The sequence below is a fragment of the Callithrix jacchus genome, chromosome X (genome assembly GCF_049354715.1).
Source record: "Callithrix jacchus isolate 240 chromosome X, calJac240_pri, whole genome shotgun sequence".
Lineage (NCBI taxonomy): Eukaryota > Metazoa > Chordata > Mammalia > Primates > Cebidae > Callithrix > Callithrix jacchus.
In genome coordinates, this window is record NC_133524.1 from 37,205,792 (window position 1) to 37,231,864 (window position 26,073).

Below are 26,073 nucleotides of genomic sequence, written 5' to 3' on the forward strand. Positions count from 1 at the left end.
TCAGGATTTGACTAAATTCCTGCATATATAAAATTTATAAAATGTAATAACTATATTTTGACCAGTAGTTTGATCAAATACTTCACAACCACTTTGTATTAATTTATAATATAACCCAAGAAAATACTAGAGTTAATTCTCAATAGCACAGTGACAAGGCTGATCTTATAATTTGACTTAGTCTATTGGAATATTAATATTAACTTACACAAATTTAATATAATCAAATATTGTTAACTTGTTATCTCAACTTACTAAAAACTATGTCTTGCTTACATATGTTTTGTCCTTTTCAGAGAACACATTAAAATAGAACAACAATCTTTAAATTTTACTGCTATCAATTGAGAAACAATGCCCTCAATACTAAGTATGGCATTGAATTAACATTTCTTACACGAAGAAGAACATTTATTAATTTACACATTCAATGATATTGTTAATTGTATTCAAAAATATAATCAATAATCAAATATTCAAGCTCACCTAGTTAGCTACTATTCTTATTAAGTGAGCCATAACTGCTCTACCATTAAGAAACACCTATTGGGTGGGCACAGTGGCTCACTCCTGTAATTCAGCACTTTGGGAAGCCAAGGTGGGTGGATCACTTGAGGTCAGGAGTTTGAGACCACCCTGGCTACATGGTGAAACTCAGTCTCTACTAAAAATACAAAAATCACCTGGGCGTGGTGGCATATACCTATAGTCCCAGCTACTCAGGAGACTGAGGCAGGAGAATTGCTTGAACCTGGGAGACAGAGGCTGCAGTGAGCTAAGATTGTGCCACTGCACTCTAGCCTGGGCAACAGAATGAGACACTGTCTCAAAAATAAAAAAAGAACCACCTATCAAAAATTGAAATTAGACTTCAACTTGATAGTTTTCGATGTATCAAACCGAAACATTGCTGCTAACACTGCTATCAAGCAAAGACTATTTCTTTCATTTTGGCTGTTCTATTTGAATTTTCAAATAAAAATGCAAATATTAAAGTAACAACTATTAGAAAAGTTTTATAAATCTTACATTAGCATTCATAGAAATTCTTTATATATATATATATATATATATTTCTTAGATATGGGGTTTTACCATATTAGTCAGGCTGGTCTCAAACTCCTGACCTTGTGATTCACCCACCTCAGCCTCCCAAAGTGCTGAGATTAGAGGCCGTGAGCCACTGTGCCCAGCAGAAATTCTTAACTAAGGGGGAAACCTATGAAAGCCATGAAAATTCATGCTATCAAATGCTAGGAAGCCAAAAAAAATTTTTGCTCCAAAGTGGAATGGGGCAAATTGGGTGGAGGAATTTCAGGGAGAATCAGCGCCCAGTCCCTCGTGAATTGTACCTTTTTTGTGGGGGGAGGGGTACAGACCCCTTTACAAAGCACACAGACATTGCAAAATACACAATGATGTATTGATAAAACCTTGGGGTTCTGTCTTCACTGTGGTGTTCAGCAGGTGAGCATCTACTCTGTCTGATCCTGGGTTTTTATGTAGTAAACCACTTGGCATTGCTGAGCTGACCTGTGTAAGGGAGGCAAGCGCATCAAACAGGATGCCCAACCTGGGGCTGAGTTATCAGTGGGTTCCAGTTGCAGCCATTTGCTGTGGTATAGCCAGCCCCTCCCAACAAACATTCAGTGTTTCTAATTGACTTGACCCAGAGCCTCCCTTCCACCTGGTGGATTTATCTTCTGTCCTTTTGTGTGCTCTGTCTACAAACCTTGGTTAGAAAAAATTGAGACCTAAGTCCAGGCATTGCTGAATTGAAGAAGCCAGAAGGGGAGTCAGCATCCCAGAAACTTATGTAAGTTGGTCAGCCCCACACCAGGGTGCCATATACCAAGTGAGTTTCAGCCTTGCCAAGTCAAGTTGGAGGTTAACAGGGAAAGCATGTCCACTCCCAGGTAGAAGACCCTGGAAGGCTTTCTTGTTGATTTATGGTCTATAGCAACTTTAGCCTAAAGCTATTAAACACCATTTGTTAAGTATGTTAAATGTCACTTTGGCCATCTCTCATATATTTACATAAATCAATAGGGCCACTTGTCTGGTTTTTTCCACTACCAGTCATTTCATTCTCTTTCAGTCTTTTGTATCTTCCTGTGTCTGGTGATGCAGAGATTAAGTTGGCAGTCTCTAATATGCATATATTTAAATATTTTCCAAGAATGTGCAACTTTTTCCAATTGTAATTAATGTTTACAACATTAATGCAGAATTTAACAGTACTGATTTCGCTTGTTTATTGAATGTGAAGGTAAAAACATTATGTTAAAATCTGTGTGATTTTATATTTAAGCAGACTAACTTGAGTTTTATAAAAGATATATTTGTAGCTTGAAGAATTATTATTTGAGGATGCTTTCATTTTATTTTCCATGATTTATAATGGCAAGCCCTATTTCATTTTTCTTTTGATTTTTTTAAATTCAATTTGTCACAACTGTTTTTCTTTTTTTGAGGGGAATGAGGATAACTACACTCCTCCCCACAGGTCACACCTCTGAGTTCCTGCGGAAACAGGCAAGACAAAATCCCATTTGGCCTATAAATACTTTGAAGCAGTTTTTAGCTTCATAATGCCTGGTGCCAATATGGGGGTAGGTTATGTCAACCTTGAAGTCTCTGTTAGTGTGTCATATAGTCACAAAGTTACAAAGATTCTCAGCTCCCTTCACACTGCAAGGCCTTTTTGCTTTTCAGCTACCCTCCTTTCTCCTATTAACTAGAAAATTCTCATCCTACAATAAGCAGCACAGACTTTTTCAGGATAAACATGAAGAGAAAATCTGAAAATTAGAATTTTGTACCTGGCAGCTATTTATTTTTGGTCTACTTCTGGGTTCCTTAGCAATGGTGCTATCAGATAGACTGTAAAGAATCCATATGCCTGTGGTGCCAATATTTTAGCTCTAGGGAATATCACCTCACATGACATTGCACAGTGGAGGAAACAGTGATTTCTTTTTTCCAAAATCAATATTATTTTTTGGACCCTCTCATTCTAAAAGGAAGTTGTAGAATATAGAGAATCACTACATCACAGTTTAAAGTTTACATCCTTCAAGCTGGACTTCAACAATTTCATTTTATTATGCTGCTCATTCTTCCCAACATAGTTTAATTCACCAACAGTATGCAGCCAGTTTTCTAGGAAGAGAGTGAACATATGCAAAGGCCACGATCCCTGCACTTAAGAGACTCGCATTCTAGTTGTATTAGTGCATTCTTGCACTGGTCAGCACTTGCTCACAACCATTCAACAAGTCTCTGTGATGTTCCAAACTTTCTCTCATCTTTCTATCTTCTTCTGAGCCCTCCAAATGGTTCCAACCTTTGCCTATTACCCAGTCCAAAAGTCACTTCCACATTTTCAGGTATCTTTGTGGCAATACCCCAATTCTGGTACCAATTTTCTGTATTAGTCTATTCTCACACTACTATAAAGAACTACTTGAGACTGGGTAATTTATAAAGAAAAGAGGTTTAATTGATTCTGTGGGCTGTAGCCTTCTGCTTCTGGGGAGGCCACAGGAGACTTACAATTGTAGCAGAAGGAAAAGGGGAAACAAGCATGTATTCACATGGCCGGCAGGAGAGAAAGACAGAAAGAGAGTGAAGGGGGAGGTGCTACACACTTGGAAACAAGCAGATCTTGGGAGAACTCTATCATGAGACAGCACTAGAGGAATGGTTTTAAACCATTAGGAACCACCTCCATGATCTAATCACCTCCTACCAGACCCTACCTCCAACTTTGGGAAATACAATTCAAGATGATATTTGGATGGGGACACAGAGCCAAACTATACTACCAGTGGAGAAGGCAAACTTGCATAGGGCTGGCCTACCTCACACAGAAACTTTGCATGAATTTGAAGTAAAGGTGTCTCTTCCCGGTAGATGAGAGAAGCTTACTGAACATATGACACAGTCCAGTGAATTAGAAAAATGCCTCTCTTAACTTAGTGGATGCCGCTTTGTGATGAGACATCGTTGCCCTTGACCGAATGCCCCCATGCAAGGCATATTCTTTGCTGGTATACATAGTGTCCTGAAACATGTCCACTAATTTCAATAAAACAGTTAGACAGATTGTGACAATTTCTGGAAAGAAGGAAGAATTTATTTCTATATGATAGTGAAGACAGGGATAAATAATACAGGATTTTGATCAAGAAGGATGAGTTGCCAATAAGACTAAGAGTATGGGCATGAGAGATGTGTGCTGAGATTCTGAGAACACAGCAAAACAGCTAAGTATGAAATCTCATTGACACATGGATTAATTATTCTGAGAATGGTTTTTTGGAAGTGATAGAAAATGGGTTGGATGGATAAATCAGACTGATATTGAGTAGGGCAGTGAATTTTAAGTTGAATGATTTATAATCATTGTAATTATTATTGAAAGCAGGAATCCAGTGGAAGCATAGGCAGGGTTTGATTTTGTCTCTGTTTTAGAAAGCATCTTTATTGCCAAAACAGGTAGATTACAGGTTGGAGAAATGAACTGGAGGTGGGGAGACGGGCTAGGAGACTTTTGTACTGGGCTACACTGCTTCACAGACCTTCTTTCTATACTGTCCTTGGCTACTCCCTCTGTGATTCTAGCAAGGGATTCCAAGGACCACAGTTTATGTTGCTATAAAGATCAAACTTAATGACAGTTTGAGTGACGTTCACACTTGAAGGAAGTTTTCATTCACTTGCAGAGCAAATTGGTGACAAATTTGAGTGAAATGGTTCTGAAAAAGGTTGAGATTAAAGGAAAGAGAGACTATATTTCATTGCCACAATGACTTCTGAAGTCTAAGGACAGCTTCCAGGTTTTTGAGGAAATAATGTCCTAAAACATAGCACTGATTTTTATTAAGCTATTCATACTTTATGTCATTTAAATATATTTTATCTTCTCAAAATGTTTGTGGATAATCTCTCAGGCATGCAATTAATATTGTGTCAAAATTTTCTTAAGGAAATTGAACTTTTAGTGCAGATATACAAATATCTTCATAAATCTTCTTACCTTCACTGAGTTTCCTAGCTCCTAGCTCACGTCTTAATTATTATAAATCATTCTATAAAAATATAATATTTGAATAACAATGATTATTCTTACTAATCAGGTTAATATTATAATTTTGATAGTCAAATAGTGATCTATAATGATTAATGATCTGTCTTTAGCATATGGAATTTAACATTTTAGAATTTTAGCTTAACTTCCATGTGCCTATTTAGCCATCAAAATAATATAATATTGCTCAGCCATCTCAAATAAATTAATCACAAAACAAGAAAGATCCAAACCCAAGATAAAGAGAATGAATATGATTTAATATCTATGAAAAATCATGGAGATTTTGTGTCTAGGTAAATGCACTTGTTTTTTGAAGACTGAGGTTATTTGTATCTGGAGGGCATCCATGACTTGTCCAAGGTTACCCAGCTAATTAGTGGCAGAGCTGGGATTAAAACTTTCATGCCAATTCAGTATTTGTATCTCTCTTTTCTGGGTAATTAACAGCTGGTCTTCTTGCAAATTTGCATGTGACTGTGCTATTTGAGGACTGCATTTAACTAGATACACAAGAAGAACAAGGATCTTCTCTAAAAGTTTCTTATAATTGACAATGAGCTTTGGCATCTTTCTGGAAAATATATTTCTAGTTAAGCATGCCAAATCGATGTTATGAAATTAAAAGCAGGAAAAAAACTTGTATAGGTGATTATTAGAACAGTTCATGATGAGAAATGTCTGCTATGTGTCAGCTAATTTCATTTCCCTTGTCAAAGTTTCTAGATTTGGAATATGAGGGGATTTTCTACTTTAAAACAGCTCTTTATTGCATTTCTGTGCCTTTCATGGTCTACTTTTATTCCAAGAAAAAGTGGAAGCAAATAATTAAATTACAGTAGAGATTATCTGACACAGGCAAGATAAGCATTATTTTTTATTATATTAAGTGATTTTTAGTAAAAAAAGAACATACTGAAATTGAACAAGTTAGACAAAATAATTTTTGGAGAAATAGTAATATACTGTGTGTATAAGATGTAGAATTTAATGGAAACTGAGTGCAGTCCTAGTTAATAATATTCTAATTAATCAGTGGCTGAGAAGATGTTTATAATTTATATTTGAGGAAAATATTCTGGAAAATATCAATTTGTTCCTTTTAAATTGACTCCCAAAGGTTGGTATTCATTTTCACATGGTAGACAAGTTCTAGTTTAGGTTTTATTTGGACATACATCAAAACAAACAGGTAATTATAGTAACTCTACATTCACTGAGTCTAATTGCTTACGTGTATTTTATTTTTGATAAAACAACAAATTTTTAGGAAATTAGTTATCTAATTACCTACATTACCTAGTTATCTAAGGATGGCAAAAATGTTAAAGTCAAAAAGATATCTTGTTTTCTTCAGTCCTTACTTTGTTGAACCAATGCATTTTTCCCCTCCCTGAATTACTGAAAATTTTACGTCATTAGTTGTTGATCATTCAGTTGTATTTGTACTGAAACACATACAAACACACAAACACACAAATCACATTTCAAATGGCTAGCTTGGATTTTTGTTTGTAAAGTATGTGGCTGCTTAAGAAAATGTGCTCTATGAAACTTGAGTATAATGTACTATTTATTGCTAGGAGTATATGGACTTAAATGATAAAACATTTAAAGTTTTTCATATTCCTTTTTCCAGCATGAACTATAGATAGCTATGAATCTTACTTAATAAAATTTTATGGAATGTTATATAGCAGTAGACCACCAAATGAATTACAAACAAATCCTAATGAGGGGATAACAAAGCTGTCAAAAATAGACCTTACAGTGAGAAATTGTTCATTCTTATATTATTTATAGATTAATTTTTAATTTCTACAGTTTGATTTGTTATCTATATTTGTAATATTTTAGAATACATATTTTTTACATGAGCAATTTACCTTTATATCATTGTTGACAAAAAACGTCAAACTCTAAAATATTTAGGGAGATTTATTCTGAGACAAATGAGAGTTGCCATAGCCTATGACACAGTCATGGGAGATCCTGAGAACATGTGCCCTAGGTAGTCAGGATACAGCTTGGTCTTACACATTTTAGAGAGACATAAGGCATCAATCAAAACATCTAAGATATACATTGGTTCTGTCCAGAAAGCAGGAGAATAAAAAGTGGGAACTTCCAGGTCATAGGATTCAATTATTTTCTGATTGGCAGTTGGTTGAAAAAGTGTATCTTAAGACCTGGAATACATGGAAGGGAGAGTGTTGGTTAATATACTGGGTTGTGGAGACCAACATTCTTACTATACAGATGAAGTCTTCAGATAGCAGGCTTCAGAAGAAATAGATAGCAAATTATTCTTATCAGACTTAAGAAAATGCCAAACTCTTTGGTAAATTCTCTCCTGGATCAGGAAAAAAACCTGGACAGGAGAAGGAGATTCTCTACAGAATGTAGGTTTCCCCCGTAAGTGGCAGCTTTGCAGGGCCATTTCAAAATGTCAAGGAAATCTATTTTGAGATAAAATACTTCGATTTCTTTCAGCGCCAGCTATTTCATGTTAATTCCGTCCTGTCGAAAGGGTCTGTTTTGTCGTTTTTAAGGTCTCTGTTGTAGTGTTAATGATGGTCAGCTGTGCCTGAATTCCAAGGAGAGGGAGGTATAATGAGGCATGTTTGGACTTCCCTCACTTCCCATCATGGCCTGAACAAATTTGTCAGGTTAACTTTGGAATGCCTTTGGCTGGTGACAGGGATCTATTTAGTTAGTTAGGGTCTTAGAATTTTATTTTTTGTTTACGTCATGTATCTAGATGTTTCATTATTATAATTAAGCAAATCCTAGTCATCATAGAATTTATTCATAAGCAATTCAGTAAGTGCTTGTACAACAAAAAGGTTTTTTTGACGCTGCCAAAGATATCATTGCTATTAAAAATAAGTTAAAATTTTTCTTAATATTATCAAATGTCCAAGCAGTTTTCATATTTCTTCAATTGTCTTAGAGTTGTTTGTAAGTTTTTTCTGTCACTTCATTTTAAGGTTCTTTGTTTGAATCAGGATCTAAATAAGTTTCAAGCATTGTGATTGCATATGTCTCTTGAGACTCCCTATCTCCTATTCCTTTTTGTTTAAACTCTAGGTTTCTAAAATTAAGGTATTGATCATCCCATATGACATAGAAGGAAACTGTATTTCAGAGGTTTAGTAGACTTGCTTGTAGCCTAGTAGTTAATAAATGGCAGTGCCAATTAAAACCAGGCATGTCCAACTCTACTGATCTTTCACTGTATCATGTTGCTGCCCTTACATTATTCCTGCTTTTGTTTTTGCCTTATTTCTTTAGCCTATTGGTCTAAAGACAGAAACTGAGGCAACATTAATATAGGGAGGTTGTTTGGGCCAAGGTTGAGGACAGTTGCAAATGACTTACTTCCAGGTTGCCTTGGGTAGTGATCCCTTTAGCCTTTATTATAAACAGATTTTTTTTTTTTTTTTGAGAAAACATTTGTTTTTTTTTTTTTTTTTTTTAATTTTTTATTGGATTATAGGTTTTGGGGTACATGAGCAGAGCATGCAAGACAGTTGCGTAGGTACACACATGGCAGTGTGCTTTGCTTTTCTTCTCCCCTTCACCCACATTTGGCATTTCTCCCCAGGCTATCCCTCCAAAGGCAAAAAGGGACAAGAATGACTGATACAAAGGTGTTTGACAGGAATTCTCCCTGATTTACAGAAATAATATTGGCTAGTGATTGGCTATACATTGTTTGAACTATAGAGTATGAGTTACGGTTTCTAGCATATGGCATTTTAGAGCTACTTGGCTTCAGTTAGTGTAGAGGCCACACATGAAGTGGCCTCAAGAAGTAATTATTTAGCTTAAGGGGATTTGAAACTCAACTGCTGTCACATTTTAAAGCCTCTCTATGACTGATAATTAAAGGGGACTTTCATTTGTCAAATAAAAGATTCTTTTCCGTCTTAAGCCTTTATTTATAATAGGCTTTTAAAAGTTATAATGTATTATACTTCTTGTCTAATTATTTTTTCTAAAAAAATTTAGACTTTTCCATGTTCATTTTGAAAACTTGCACTTTAAAAAATAGACTTTTGGAGACTTGGATGCCTGGCAAAACTGATGTCACTCTTCTCCAATAATAAGTTATAGACTAAAGGAAAAACGTTCTTGCTTGTTTGTTCATTTTAAGACAATAGTTGCCCGAGGATATTTGGAAAGATAAATTGCTATCAGTGAGATCCTGGGACAACCTTAAGCAATCCCTATGTTCTGGTTGCAGGCAGTTTTCCCACACTATGGTTGAACTATATTTGTGCCTTACCTTTGTTTATTCATTTATAGGCTATGTTGCTTAAAAAAGCACAATGCATACTGGTTCTTATAATATGCAGATTTCCCTTATAGCAGAAAAAGTTATATTTTTATGATTTTTAAATTTAACGTTATAATGTCTTATGTTTTAGATTGGACAATTTATATATGTTGCAGAAGGAAAAGGCATGATCCCTTTGCCTTCCAGTTTCCTTCCAGTGAATTATTCTTCAAGTTCAGTTGATTACAGCAGTACTCCAAAAGAAGGTAGAGAACAGATGTGTTTTAGTTCATTTATAATGTTGAGGAATGGACTGTTCCTCATATAGTTACCTAAGCATCTTTGTAGCAAGCTTCTCTTCTATGTGTTTAGATTTGGAAGGTCTCTTTTAACTTTATTGCATCAGCATCCATGAAATAGAGGACGATTTAAGCAGCTAAAAAATTTTCAATGGTATTTTTTTAAGTTGTCTTTTTCCAATCTTAAGCTAAGCTAAATATTGGAATTTGGCATAAAAATATTTACTTGGAAAAACTTTCTAATTCTCAAATAATCTGCAAATTACTACACTCTCAAAAACATCTACATATTGTTGTATAACCCGGAATTTTACCCTGGACTCCTATCAGTGTTAGGAGGCCTCCAGTTCTTGATTATTGTTCTTTAAGGAATTAAGCATTAAAATGTTGTCAGTGAAAGAAAATGGCAGTTCTTGCCAGTTTTTGACAGGTGTCTTTTTTTTTTCACATTTATGCCTACTCTCCCCGACCTATCACTGATAGGAAGGAACACAGTGATCACTGAATTTTTGAGCATGTTGATGACGTTTCTATGGATGAATTATTTGACTAGATCTCTTGGAGAATACAATAATCTTTAATTCCTGAAGACTTGCTCTTTAATTACTGATTACAACTAATAGACATGTTCTATGCATGTATTTTACTCTGTTTAATAAAGAGTATAACTGCAATTTTATATGTCAAACCTCCCAAGTCCATCCTGGATAACAATGTCAAGGGCATACATGTTCATCATATTCATTAATATTTTTTTTTCTTCCTTCAGACACTTATAAGAAAGATCCAGTTCTATATTTGAAATGCAAACTCGATGAAGTCCTGAATGTGGACCTTCAATTACCGATGACTAATGAAGCCAAGGAAAAGGCTTTGGCTTTTGCAGCGCAGCGACAGATGTCAAGCATTGAGTATGAGCGACGGTTGATCACAGGCACTCTAGAGAGCAGTAGTGTCCGCGTGGTCATTGCCCTCCTGGGGCTGACCAAGATTGAGGTGGGAATGGAGAAAAAGATGATTCATTTCAATTAATCTCTCTTTAGAAATATACAGAGCTACAGAGCTATTACTATTTAAAATGTTATTTTGGCTAAATAATATTTTTAGAAGGAAAAGCAATAAATACTGAAAGATGGCTCAGTTGCCATCTTTTCCTTTATACTTTGTTAAACAGTGAATCTGAAACAAAGAATTCTACTATATAATTTAAGGCATTGTAGTGTAGTCTTAATTCACAGTAGTTGTCATTTCTGTTTGCATGTTAGAGTGTTCTGGAGAACTTAAAATAATGCCCATACCCAAGCCCCACTCAAGAACAATTAAATGTGAATCATTAGGAGCATGTAGGTAGGAATATGTTCCAAAAGTTGCCCAGGATATTTTGCTGTGTACCCAGGTAGAATCATCTCTGGTGTCAGATTACCAGGCTGAGAATTCAGTCAAACCCTGTCCAGCTATATGACTGTGGGCTGGTTATTTATACCTTCTCAAGCCTCAATTTTTATATTTTTTATATGGAGACATTGGTAATTTGTAAAAACTGAAATAATATTATGTAAAATGCTTATTTCATATATGTTGCAAGTGCACTCTTTATGTATGGTGTTGAGGTGGTTATTATTACTACCCTATAGTAATAGTTCACTACTATTACTATTAACTATTACTATAGACTATCATTACAGGTTAAAATAAGGTGCAACCTATTTTTATGAATGAAATTAGGTAGTCTATTCTCAAAGAGCAGCCAAAGTGATTCTTGTAAATGCAAGCCTGCTCGTGTTGCTCCTGTGTGCATTTTCTTCTCCTGCCTTTCCAGCTAATGTTTGATAAAAGCCATATCCTTTGAATGACCCACATGACCTGTCATGTGACAGTCCATCAGTTCTGCTTCCTTCCCTTATCTTACCTTTACTGCTGGAGTCCATTCTCTAAGACCACTCCCTCAGCACGTGCCTACTTGCTTTTCTTCAAACATGCCAGGTGTCTTCCTCATGGCCTTTGAACTTCCACTGTTATTTTTCCCTACACATTGGTGGGCTGCCTCTCTAAGTTACTTAAGGACTCTGGTAAAGTGCTATTACTGGCTAGGAGTGGTGCCTCATGTCTGTAATCCCAGCACTTTGGGAAGCCAAGGTAGGTGGATCAACTGAGGTCAGGAGTTCAAGACCAGCCTGACCAATATGGTGAAACCTGGTTTCCACTAAAAATACAAAAACAAACAAACAAAAAATAGCCAAGCATGGTGGAATGTGCCTTTAGTCCCACCTACTCAGGAGGCTGAGACAGGAGAATTGCTTGAACCCGGGGGCGGAGGTTGCAGTGGGCCAAGATCATACCATTGCACTCCAGCCTGGGCAATAAGACTGAAACTCTGTCTCAAAAAAAAAGCTATCAGTGAGGTTCTGTTTTAGCAATTTATACACATTTTTATGTACATTGTTTAAGATTTATCTTCATTTATATATATCAAAATATTTGGCACTGTAGAAATTATTTTTTATTTGTCAGAATGCTAGAATCAATACAGCCTAATTGCAACCTAATCCAACAATTGGTGATGATATTTTTTAAATGACCTGGATATTGAAATACTGATTGGCTCAAATATGTTAAAGCCTGAGACTTTCATACTTTCTTGACTATACTGTGCTTCTAAGAAGTTGATGGTTTTCTTTAACTCAAACAAAACCACTTATTTCTGATATAGAACATTAAAGTTTAGAACGTTCATGTTCAACTTTGAGTACACTATTACATTAAAAATTTTTAATTAGTTGGCATTTCAAAACTTAATCCTGTCATAATGCCCCTCGTTTTCTTTTTCAATTCATTTTCTTCATTATTACCTCTTGTCAAAGCATTTTATTTAAATTGCAAATTGTTGAGGGACGGGTATTTTGTCCTCAAATAGTCTTTTCATTGTTTCTTTCTGTGACAAAGTTTCTTTCTCACTCTTCCTTTAGCTGTTTCCTTGGAATGCAGCATATGTGTTTATTATTGCATTTAATCAATTATGTTTTTATTAGGTTTACTTTTATGATTACCTGTTTCTCCTGTCAAACTGTGAAATCCTAGAATCTTAAGAACTTTTCTCACACATTTTTGTCTGTCGTTTGACATTTTATGTATGATATGAGCCTTTTCATGGTTTAGTTGAATTGAAAATATGCCTAAAGAAACAAAAGTTACTTTTAATTTGCTTCACTTACATTTAGAGATCTGGGCTTATATTAAGTGTCCCATTTTATGAAAAATAGTATTGAACTAAATTGTGTCTAGAGGAGCATTTACATGGAGGTGAGTTGTTGTAACCTCCATTATATGAATGGTCATTGAGGGACTAAAAATAACAAACCTAGGTAAGAGGGCTTTTGAACATCTGTGGAGGGATGGGACCAGTTGTTTTTATAAATTTATAAAATTGTCATTAGTGAAATAGAAGGCCTCAGTCTGTACTACTAATAAGAATATATCTGATGTATCTAGTGGATAGATGTGAAGGAGTACAGGTTCCAACTCAAGGAGAAAAGCACTTTCTCAAATACCAGTCAGCAGTGGAATGATTTCCTCCAAAGGCAATGAACTCCTCAACATTGAAAGCATTAGCACTGGGGGCATTGGCCATCTTTCAGTGAAAGAGGACTCCATTGGTTCTCTGAAATGTGTTTGTACTATGTTCCACCAATTAAAAATAATGAAATGATCAAATTCAATCCTTGGTGGATTTTTTCCCAAAAGTGTAGTCTAAATGCATAATTCTGTCTTTTGTGTTTTGAAGTTAAAAGTTAAGAAAATTACTTTCTAATTTTACTGTTTGTTCACAGACTCTTACACTCCTTCACACCTCAAAGTGGAAGCAGCCTAAGACAGTTTCATACACAACAGAAGTGAGCCTTCCGCAATATTTTTGTATACCTGAGAAAATCTACATTCCTCAGATTCCAGAACCTCAACCTAAATTGACTAAATCTCAAGGAATTAAACCTGCAAAAGAAAGAGGTAATCAGTAATGTGTAGACTGAAAAATCTAATAGTGTTCCAGGAATGGTGATGTATTCACTTCACAGTTGAGGCAAAAAGAGATTACACTTTTACTGACAAAGTGTTCATAATATAACTGAAGAATTTCAGCAAAGTAAATACCAATTATTAAATGATGCTTTGCATTACAATTAATATATGACATCATGTTAATCTAAATTATGTGCTGAATTTGGGTGCTAAATTACTGGTAATGAAATTTGCAGACTTGCAAATTTGTTAAAGAGTAGTAACCTATAAAGACAATAAGTGTACTTTAAGGAAGGTGAGTTCTTGCTTTAAGAGTGAACTTGGTTACAGAAGTTGCACCGAAGTTGTGGCTTAGGCTGGCTCTAAAATATAGAAAAGATGCTGATTGCTAGAAGGTATCAGAGAAGACTGTGTCATTTGTGAGTAATTTATCTTTAATTTGGATCAGGGTTTTTATTAGTTGAGTACTATACTTAATTTTGATCTCCTGGTGCCCCTTTATTTCTGTTGCCATGATCAGTAAGATGTAATATAAATTTAATGTGAATATTGACACACTAGCATTACTAAATACAAGTGATAAGACATACGCAAGTGACTAAATATTTTTATCTACTCAAAATTACCTTTCCCTTTCATTTCAGTTCTTTTCAAACAGCTGGATAATAGTAGGAATGTAATTTATTCACTAAGGCTATTCGTAGAATGTTCCATTATTCCAGTATCGTGGATTCTCACTTACGCTTTTGCTAAATTTGGTTTTGTTAAATCTTCATTTGTTATTCTAGTATGGATTTGTGTTAGCTACAAAATATTTGTAAGCCTGAAATGGTGGTTACAATTTATAAATTAGAAGATAGTCTGTTTACTTTCCCTCCCTAGGAAAACTGGGATATCAGACTCAAATGCTAAGAGGCCATGCAAGTAACAAGGAATTAAGAGTTAGATCTATTCTAAGGCAGTAGGGATGATAGATCCTATGGTGAACTAGAGAGTAGATGCCCTGTCTAAACATTCATATTCAAAAAGTAAAAGTAAAAACAACCTGAGCCAGCCAAACAACTGCGAGGGGATATTTGTCTTACCAGCAGTCTGAGACCCCTCATCGTAAGTAATTGTCTTTTTTAAATCTTTATTAACTTCAGCTTTTCAATGTGCTATTAAAATTTTCAATGAATAACTTGTTTTAGTAACTTTTTAATCCCTTTTGAGATAACTGGATAAAGATGCATCTACTTTAAAACACAGAGAGAACTGTGAATGTATTTATTCAGCCATTCATTCATCGACAATGTTGAGCATCAATCTCCCTAGGCAAAATGATAAAAATTGCCATATTTTTTCCTTTGGTGAACTCATAGATAAGTAACTTTTATAATACAATGAGATAAGTGTTATATATAGACACATATAGAATATATTTATAAATAAAATTAAGAATACAGTTGACTATATAGGATAATTCAAATTTTAAAGCATTTCACTTTGAGAAAGAATATAATCAAGGATAAACAGCATAGAATTGACTTAAAACTCAAAGTATAGCCTTACTAAACACTCATGAAGACTGTGTCATATTTAAATAGTTTTAACTGTAAGTGTGAAGTTATTTATATTTAAAAATCTATTCAATCAGATATTTTTCTAAGGCTGATTTTTTCTTTCATATCAACTATTATCTATTTTGGACAGATGATTACTGTCAAAATATGAAAAAATAAAATGACAAACAATTTTGAATGATCATGCATAAAACGTTATAAATGTATTTGCCCTAACATAGTTTATCTCTAACTCAATTTTCTGTGCAGCTGAGTTTATAAAGGCATTTTTTCATCCTGTGTTTCTGTTTTCACTGTCTTAAACAGGCATTTAAATGAAGTAAGTTTAAGAAGAAGGATATTAGGAAACTTTCAATAAAAGGATATTATAACTCAGGATAGTAACAAATGAAATAAAAAGCATACCCTAAACTCTGTGCATTCTGCTGTTCAGAGGTGGACTTGAGTAATGAAAAGGGATGGGATGCAAGCGTTGTAGCCTTAATAAATGGAATTCTCTAAGAATTTGTGCCTTAGAATATTAGAATTATGTGTTTAGAAAACATATTTTTATGGTATAAACTGATTTGAGGAGATTAAATGAGAAAATTCCTGGCAGTAAATATGGTAATATGGAAACAAAACTTTTTTTTATTTTAATTGGTGGCATGGAGATAGAAACATATGACAAGAATTCATCTAGAGGACCAAGGATAGCCCAGTGTTCCCCCAACTGCAGAAGAAGGGTAGAAGTAGGGCCATATTTATGATAACTTGAAGTTCTAAACTCATCAAAAGAAGCCAGTTTTAAGGTATTAAAAAATGACTTTCTTTCCTCTCATATTAATGTTGTCTATCAGTCTTTACTAAAACATTTAATGATTTTAGGGACAGATTAACTATGATACCAAAGGAGCAGGAGCTTTATAATTCTTTACCTTTTTGACTCCCTTTCCTAGTTCCTGTACCTACTTTTATATTTGTAATTTTACATTATTGCTCTTTTAGAAGGCCCCTCCCACAAGTTGTGACAACCTCATGCCTCTCAAAACTCAGAATTGAACCTGGGTGTAGATACTGACTTACAATCCCCTCTACATGTGGTTTCCGGGATGTTGAAATTTGTGGACAGGCAGAGCTTTATTGGCCTTAAATAGCACAGCTAAGCAAGAAAACTGCTATTTATCCACTAGTGATTATCCAAATTACTTCCTCAATATAGAGGGTCCTATATGAGCAATATTTGCCAAAACACTCAAACAAAATGCTTTGGGCTGGTTTTGCTGATCACTTAATACAGAGCTCAAACCCTTGTTCCTAAGTGTTATGAGTTCAGTTTCTAGTATTTTGCATAGTTCTAGTTTCTTGCTGCTCCTTCTCTCTTGGAAGAAGAAGAAGAAAGGTTAATTCAAAATATTGATCTAAATATTGATCTTCTAATGTGACAGAACATGTTAGAAGAGTGTATTGTAGGAACACTTCTCCTTATCTCCCTTCTCCCGCCTTATTCTCATTTCCCTAATTTAAAAATATTCACTAATAATTAGCAGTTAAATTGGTGACTGACATACCAGTAAATCATCCATGACACCTTTTTAATATGTAGTGTAATTGTTTATATGTAGAAAATATTTATATCAATAACTAATACTATATGTACAGTCATCCCTCAGTATGCACAGGGGATTTGTTCCAGGACCACCCATGTATACTCAAATCCACTCATACTCAAGTCCCACAGTAGATCTGAGAGAATTTGCTGATAACAAAACTCAGCTTTGGGTGTACACCAGCTTTCACAGCCCATAGACACTGTATTTTTGATCTGCATTTGGTTGAAACAAATCTGCACGTAAGTGCACCCATACAGTTCCAATACATGTTGTTCAAACATCAATGTGGTGAAAACCTGTCTCCAATAAAAACACAAAAATTATCTGGGCATGTTGGCACAAGCCTGTGATCCCAGCTACTTGGATGGCTGAAACACAAGAATTGCTTAAACCGGGAGGCAGATGTTGCCGTGAGCCAAGATCATGCCACTGGATCGAAAGTGAGGTGTTGAAGCCTCCAACGATTATTATTATATATTATTATAAAAAGGCCTATTTCTTTCTTTAATTCTGTCAGTGTATACTTAGGCTACACTAAGTTTGTTTTTCAAATTTTTATATAACAATGAATGAATCTTGGCTAACTTTAACTTTTTTGCTTTATAAACTTCTTAATTTTTTTAAACTTGCTGACTTTTGTAATAAAACTTAGCTCAAACACATATATAGCTGTACAAAAATATTTTCTTCATATCTTTATTCTATAAACTTATTATTATTATTTTTTTAAATTTTTTATTGGATTATAGGTTTTGGGGTACATGAGCAGAGCATGCAAGACAGTTGCGTAGGTACACACATGGCAGTGTGCTTTGCTTTTCTTCTCCCCTTCACCCACATTTGGCATTTCTCCCCAGGCTATCCCTCCCCAACTCCCCCTCCCACTGGCCCTCCCCTTTTCCCCCCAATAGACCCCAGTGTTTAGTACTCCCCTTTCTGTGTCCATGTGTTCTCATTTTTCATCACCCACCTATGAGTGAGAATATGCGGTGTTTCATTTTCTGTTCTTGTGTCAGTTTGCTGAGGATGATGTTCTCCAGATTCATCCATGTCCCTACAAACGACACGAACTCATCATTTCTGATTGCTGCATAATATTCCATGGTGTATATGTGCCACATTTTTCCAATCCAGTCTATTATCAATGGGCATTTGGGTTGATTCCAGGTCTTTGCTATTGTAAACAGTGCTGCAATGAACATTCGTGTACATGTGTCCTTATAGTAGAACGATTTATAGTCTTTTGGATATATACCCAGTAATAGGATTGCTGGGTCAAATGGAATTTCTATTTCTAAGGCCTTGAGGAATCGCCACACTGTCTTCCACAATGGTTGAACTAATTTACACTCCCACCAACAGTGTAAAAGTGTTCCTTTTTCTCCACATCCTCTCCAGCATCTGTTGTCTCCAGATTTTTTAATGATCGCCATTCTAACTGGCGTGAGATGGTATCTCAATGTGGTTTTGATTTGCATCTCTCTGATGAACAGTGACGATGAGCATTTTTTCATATGATTGTTGGCCTCATATATGTCTTCTTTCATAAAGTATCTGTTCATATCCTTTGCCCACTTTTGAATGGGCTTGTTTGTTTTTTTCCTGTAAATCTGCTTGAGTTGTTTGTAAATTCTGGATATCAGCCCTTTGTCAGATGGGTAGACTGCGAAAATTTTTTCCCATTCTGTTGGTTGCCGATCCACTCTAGTGAGTGTTTCTTTTGCCGTGCAGAAGCTGTGGAGTTTCATTAGGTCCCATTTGTCTATTTTGGCTTTTGTTGCCAATGCTTTTGGTGTTTTGTTCATGAAGTCCTTGCCTACTCCTATGTCCTGGATAGTTTTGCCTAGATTTCCTTCTAGGGTTTTTATGGTGCCAGGTCTTATGTTTAAGTCTTTAATCCATCTGGAGTTAATTTTAGTGTAAGGTGTCAGGAAGGGGTCCAGTTTCTGCTTTCTGCACATGGCTAGCCAGTTTTCCCAACACCATTTGTTAAACATGGAATCCTTGCCCCATTGCTTGTTTTTGTCAGGTTTATCAAAGATTGTATAGTTGTATGTATGTTGTGTTGCCTCCGGTGCCTCTGTTTTGTTCCATTGGTCTATATCTCTGTTTTGGTACCAGTACCATGCTGTTTTGATTACTGTAGCCTTGTAGTATAGTTGGAAGTCCGGTAGTGTGATGCCCCCCGCTGTGTTCTTTTTGCTTAGAATTGACTTGGCTATGCGGGCTCTCTTTTGGTTCCATATGAAGTTCCTGGTGGTTTTTTCCAGTTCTGTGAAGAAAGTCAATGGTAGCTTGATGGGGATAGCGTTGATTCTGTAAATTACTTTGGGCAGTATAGCCATTTTCACGATATTAATTCTTCTTAACCATGAACATGGAATATTTCTCCATCTGTTTGTGTCCTCTCTGATTTTGTTGAGCAGTGGTTTGTAGTTCTCCTTGAAGAGGTCCCTTACGTTCCTTGTGAGTTGTATTCCAAGGTATTTTATTCTTTTTGTAGCAATTGCGAATGGCAGTTCGCTCTTGATTTGGCTTTCTTTAAGTCTGTTATTGGTGTAGAGGAATGCTTGTGATTTTTGCACATTGATTTTATATCCTGAGACTTTGCTGAAGTTGCTTATCAGTTTCAGGAGTTTTTGGGCTGAGGCGATGGGGTCTTCTAGGTATACTATCATGTCGTCTGCAAATAGAGACAATTTGGCTTCCACCTTTCCTATTTGAATACCCTTTATTTCTTTTTCTTGCCTGATTGCTCTGGCTAGAACTTTCAGTACTATATTGAATAGGAGTGGTGAGAGAGGGCATCCTTGTCTAGTGCCAGATTTCAAAGGGAATGCTTCCAGTTTTTGCCCATTCAGTATGATATTGGCTGTTGGTTTGTCATAAATAGCTTTTATTACTTTGTGATACGTTCCATCGATACCGAGTTTATTGAGGGTTTTTAGCATAAAGGGCTGTTGAATTTTGTCAAGTGCCTTCTCTGCGTCAATTGAGATAATCATGTGGTTTTTGTTTTTGGTTCTGTTTATGTGGTGAATTATGTTGATAGACTTGCGTATGTTGAACCAGCCTTGCATCCCCGGGATGAATCCTACTTGATCATGATGAATAAGTTTTTTGATTTGCTGTTGCAATCGGCTTGCCAATATTTTATTGAAGATTTTTGCATCTATGTTCATCATGGATATTGGCCTGAAGTTTTCTTTTCTCGTTGGGTCTCTGCCGGGTTTTGGTATCAGGATGATGTTGGTCTCATAAAATGATTTGGGAAGGATTCCCTCTTTTTGGATTGTTTGAAATAGTTTTAGAAGGAATGGTACCAGCTCCTCCTTGTGTGTCTGGTAGACTTCGGCTGTGAACCCGTCTGGACCTGGGCTTTTTTTGTGAGGTAGGCTCTTAATTGCAGCCTCGACTTCAGACGTTGTTATTAGTCTATTCATAGTTTCAGCTTCCTCCTGGTTTAGGCTTGGGAGGACACAGGAGTCCAGGAATTTATCCATTTCTTCCAGGTTTACTAGTTTAAGTGCATATAGTTGTTTGTAATATTCTCTGATGATGGTTTGAATTTCTGTGGAATCTGTGGTGATTTCCCCTTTATCATTTTTTATTGCATCTATTTGGTTGTTCTCTCTTTTCTTTTTAATCAATCTGGCTAGTGGTCTGTCTATTTTGTTTATCTTTTCAAAAAACCAGCTCTTGGATTTATTGATTTTTTGAAGGGTTTTTCGTGTCTCAATCTCCTTCAGCTCAGCTCTGATCTTAGTAATTTCTTGTCTTCTGCTGGGTTTTGAGTTTTTTTGATCTTGCTCCTCTAGCTCTTTCAATTTTGATGATAGGTGTCAATTTTGGATCTCTCCATTCTCCTCATATGGGCACTTATTGCTATATACTTTCCTCTAGAGACTGCTTTAAATGTGTCCCAGAGGTTCTGGCACGTTGTGTCTTCGTTCTCATTGGTTTCGAAGAACTTCTTTATTTCTGCCTTCATTTCGTTGTTTACCCAGTCAACATTCAAGAGCCAGTTGTTCAGTTTCCATGAAGCTGTGCGGTTCTGGGTCGGTTTCTGAATTCTGAGTTCTAACTTGATTGCACTATGGTCTGAGAGGCTGTTTGTTATGATTTCAGTTGTTTTGCATTTGTTGAGCAGTGCTTTACTTCCAATTATGTGGTCAATTTTAGAGTAGGTGTGATGTGGTGCTGAGAAGAATGTGTATTCTGTGGATTTGGGGTGGAGAGTTCTGTAAATGTCCACCAGGTTTGCTTGCTCCAGGTCTGAGTTCAAGCCCTGGATATCGTTATTGATTTTCTGTCTGGTTGATCTGTCTAGTATTGACAGTGGAGTGTTAAAGTCTCCCACTATTATTGTGTGGGAGTCTAAGTCCTTCTGTAAGTCATTAAGAACTTGCCTTATGTATCTGGGTGCTCCTGTGTTGGGTCCATATATGTTTAGGATCGTTAGCTCTTCTTGTTGTATCGATCCTTTTACCATTATGTAATGGCCTTCTTTGTCTCTTTTGATCTTTGTTGCTTTAAAGTCTATTTTATCAGAGATGAGAATTGCAACTCCTGCTTTTTTTTTGCTTTCCATTAGCTTGGTAAATCTTCCTCCATCCCTTTATTTTGAGCCTTTGTGTATCCTTGCATGTGAGATGGGTTTCCTGGATACAGCACACTGATGGGTTTTGGATTTTTATCCAATTTGCCAGTCTGTGTCTTTTGATTGGTGCTTTTAGTCCATTTACATTTAGGGTTAATATTGTTATGTGTGAATTTGATACTGCCATTTTGATGCTAAGTGGCTGTTTTGCCTGTTAGTTGTTGTAGATTCTTCATTATGTTGAAGCTCTTTAGCATTCAGTGTGATTTTGGAATGGCTGGTACTGATTGATCCTTTCTATGTGTAGTGCCTCTTTTAGGAGCTCTTGTAAAGCAGGCCTGGTGGTGACAAAATCTCTGAGTACTTGCTTGTTCGCAAAGGATTTTATTCTTCCTTCACTTCTGAAGCTCAGTTTGGCTGGATATGAAATTCTGGGTTGAAAGTTCTTTTCTTTAAGAATGTTGAATATTGGCCCCCACTCTCTTCTGGCTTGTAGTGTTTCTGCCGAGAGATCTGTTGTGAGTCTGATGGGCTTCCCTTTGTGGGTGACCCGACCTTTCTCTCTGGCTGCCCTTAGTAGTCTCTCCTTTATTTCAACCCTGTTGAGTCTGACGATTATGTGCCTTGGGGTTGCTCTTCTTGTGGAATATCTTTGTGGTGTTCTCTGTATTTCCTGCAATTGAGTGTTGGCTTGTCTTGCTAGGTGGGGGGAATTTTCCCGGATGATGTCCTGAAGAGTATTTTCCAGCTGGGATTCATTCTCTTCGTCCCCTTCTGGTACACCTATCAAACGTAGGTTAGGTCTTTTCTCATAGTCCCACATTTCTTGGAGACTTTGTTCATTCCTTTTTGCGCTTTTTTCTCTGATCTTGGTTTCTCGTTTTATTTCATTGAGTTGGTCTTCGACTTCAGATATTCTTTCTTCTGCTTGGTCAATTCGGCTATTGAAACTTGTGTTTGCTTCGTGAAGTTCTCGTATTGTGTTTTTCAGCTCCTTTAATTCATTCATATTCCTCTCTAAGGTATCCATTCTTGTTATCATTTCCTCGAATCTTTTTTCAAATCTTTTTTCAAGGTTCTTAGTTTCTTTGCATTGATTTAATACATGATCTTTTAGCTCACAAAAGTTTCTCATTATCCATCTTCTGAAGTCTAATTCCGTCATTTCGTCACAGTCATTCTCCGTCCAGCTTTGCTCCCTTGCTGGTGAGGAGTTTTGGTCCTTTCTAGGAGGCGAGGTGTTCTGGTTTCGGGTGTTTTCCTCCTTTTTGCGCTGGTTTCTTCCCATCTTTGTGGATTTGTCCGCTGGTCATCTGCGTAGTTGCTGACTTTTCGTTTGGGTCTCTGAGTGGACACCCAGAATGTTGATGATGAAGTATTTCTGTTGCTTGGTTTTCCTTCTACCAGTCTAGCCCCTTCGCTGTACGACTGCTGAGGTCCACTCCAGACCCTGCTTGTCTGGGGTGCACCTCTAGTAGCTGTGGCACAGCGAGGGATGCTACCAGTTTCTTTTTCTGCTCTCTTTGTCCCAGGATGATGCCTGCCTAATGTCAGTCTTTTGGATATAGAGGGGTCAGGGAGCTGCTTGAGGAGACAGTTTGTACTTTATAGGGGTTTAATTGCTGAGCTGTGCACTCTGTTGTTCATTCAGGGCTGTTAGGCTGCTATGTTTTATTCTGCTGCAACAGAGCTCATTAAAAAACCCTTTTTTTTTTTTTCTCAAATGCTCTGTGTTGAGGGGTTTGGGCTTTATTTTTGGATGTCCGATCAGGTGTCCTGCCCAGCTAGAAAGCAGACTAGCCACTGTTTGGCTGCCGAGGCTCCGCCCTGCTGTTGTGTGATTCGCGCTGTTCCTGCGGGCTCTGCTGTGGTCTCCGCCACGCCCTGCGGCGGAGTCTCTTAGTTGTAGCGTGTTGCCTCAGCAACGGCAGGCTGCGTCAGCAGTGGGCGTGTATCTCAGTAGGGACGGGTTGCCTCGGCAACGGCTGGCTGAGTCAGCAATGGGCGTGTATCTCAGTTGGGGCGGGTTGCCTCGGCAACGGCTGGCTGCATCAGCAGTGGGCGTGTATCTCAGTTGGGGCGGGTTGCCTCGGCAACGGCTGGCTGCGTCAGCAGTGGGCGTGTATCTCAGTTGGGGTGGGTTGCCTCGGTAGTGGTGGACGACCCTCCCCCACAGAGCGTCTCAGACCGTCTGCTCCGGATAGTTTGAAATCGCGGTTTTGTTCGTCCCACTGGGTATCCCAATCCCTGCAATCCCCTTGGCTGGCCTACTGTCCAAGTCTCGTTCAGTCTCAAGTCCAGCCCTCTCAAGTCTCAGGTTGCCGGTTCAACAGGGCACCCGGACAAGCGCGCCCTGTGGGGATTGCTGGGTAGGGCCGGCCGGCCGCCGCCGCCCCGGCTGCCGGCTTCGCCAGGCAGACCTACTGCCTGGCGTCCCGTGTCTTTTTTATACTTGGGAGTTTCCCCGTTCTGTGGGCAACAAAGATCAGTCTGGAAATGCCGCTCTGACTCACCGTTTGCAGATTCAATGAGAAGAGCTCCAATCCTGGGTTGTTCTCACAGTGCCATCTTGAGTCCTCCCCCTATAAACTTATTTTAAACTTTATTTTACTTCTTAAACTTCTTTATTAAAAACTAAGACACAAGCACACACAGTACCCCAGGCCTACACAGAGTCAGGATCATCAGTATCGCCGTCTTCCACCTCCACATCTTGTCCCATACTGGAAGGTCTTTAGGCGCAGTAACGTGCATAGAGCTGTCATCTCCTATAATAACTATAATAACAATATTTTATTCTGAAATAGCTCCTGAAGTAATTGCCTGAGAGTATTTTACTGTTAATTTTTAAAAAAAATAAGTAGAAGAAGTACACCCTAAAGTGACAAGAAAATGTATAGTACAATAAATACATAAATCAGCAATACAGTCTGGTAATTATTTACCACAGTAAATATATTCTGGTAATATATTTAAAAAATATTATGAACTGTACATAATTGTATGTGCTAGACTTTTAGAACACTGGCAGCTCAATGGGTTTGTTCATAGCATCACCACATAATATGCATTGCAGCAGGATATTATGACATCACTAGGCAATAGGAATTCTTCATCTCCATTATAATCTTATAGGACAACCATCATATCCTGCACTCAGTGGTTGACCAAAACTCTTCCATAGTGCATGACTGTATATGCATCAGATTGCGCAGCAGGTGTCTCTGGAAAGTAAGCTTGAGCAATCAATGTGAGAGAGAAAAAAGGAATTTTATTTGCATGTTTAACCTCCTTGTCTCTTGTACCTGTCTGCTAAACTTTACTCCATGGGGAGTTAAAGGCCCTAGCATTTAAGGTGGCATTCTCTAGCTAAGGTGTCAGATTCCATGCTCTACCAGGGCAAAAGGAGCCTGAAATTGAGCATGTAGCCAGTCTGCTTGGTTGTAAAGCAGCAGTCAAGGGGTTGGGCTCTATTGCTTCTGGCACAAGATGGAGGTTCCCCCAAGCATAGGAACCTGGAAAAAAAAAGAAGTGGCTAAGGTTGCTAGAGGTGGTGGCAACAAAGGAATTGGAGGAAGCACATAAAATTTATCACATACTAAAATGTTGTCATACTGTTATTTTAAAGAAGTCTACTAGTTATATTGTCAGTAGCATTAAATGTAGAAAATTTCTGGTTTCTTTCCCTTCCCCCTACCATCCCTGTTGATATGTTCCATCCCAGGTCCTGAGTCAATTTTTATCTCAGGAGTGGGATCCAGAAACCCATCTGTTCTGACCACCAGTCTCCCATGTCATACTTGCGGTCTAGTGAGTACCAGTCTGATGCTAGATCTGTTAGCCCTGGCTCTTCATTTGCATTGTAACCACCCAATGGGTTCTCCTTGCCTTCTGCCTAGACAGAGCCAATTTATCAACACAGGGGAATTGTAATAGACATAGAGTTTAATTTATGCAGAGTTGGCTGTATGGGAGACCCGAGTTGTTTTATTACTCAAATCAGTCTTCCCAGTAATTCTAGGATTGGACTTTTTAAGGATAATTTGGCAGGTAGGGGCTCGAGAAGTGGGGATTGCTGATTGGTCAGAATGGAGGTAAAATCATAGGGGGTTGAAGCCATCCTCTTGCAGTGAGTCAGTTCCTGGGTAGAGGCCACAGGACCAGATGAGCCAGTTTATGATCTGGCACGTGGCAGCAGATCCATCCAGTACGGGGTCTACAAAATACCTGAATCACTGATCTTGGGTTTTACAATAGTGATGTTATCCCCAGGAGCAATATGGGGAGGTTCATAATCTTATAGCCTCCAACTGCTTGACTCCAAAGCCATGATTTCTAATCTTTTGTCTAATTTGTTCTGTAAAGGCAGGCTAATCTCCAGGCAGGAAGGGGGTTTGTTTTGGGAAAGAGCTGTTACTGTCTTTGTTTCAAAGTTAAATTATAAAATAAGTTCCTCCCAAAGTTGGTTTGACTCAGGCCCAGGAATAAACAAGGACGGCTTGGACGTTAAAAGCAAGATGGACTCGGTTAGATAAGATTTCTTTCACTGTCATTATTTTCTCAGTTACACCTTTTGCAAAGCTGATTTCAGCATGATCCACCTTTGGGATAGATTTCCTTCTGTCATGTCTG

At 37.3% G+C, this 26,073-nt stretch overlaps 1 protein-coding gene across 1 annotated transcript in view; it reads left to right on the forward strand.

The window, feature by feature from the left end:
* CFAP47 (cilia and flagella associated protein 47) overlaps positions 1–26,073 on the forward strand; it is a 437,978-nt gene that overhangs the window by 265,593 nt on the left and 146,312 nt on the right. Inside the window, exons 42-44 of the mRNA XM_078364097.1 lie at positions 9,526–9,640; positions 10,443–10,669; positions 13,501–13,675. Coding sequence (XP_078220223.1) covers positions 9,526–9,640; positions 10,443–10,669; positions 13,501–13,675 — 517 coding nt within the window. The remainder of the gene's footprint in view (positions 1–9,525; positions 9,641–10,442; positions 10,670–13,500; positions 13,676–26,073) is intronic.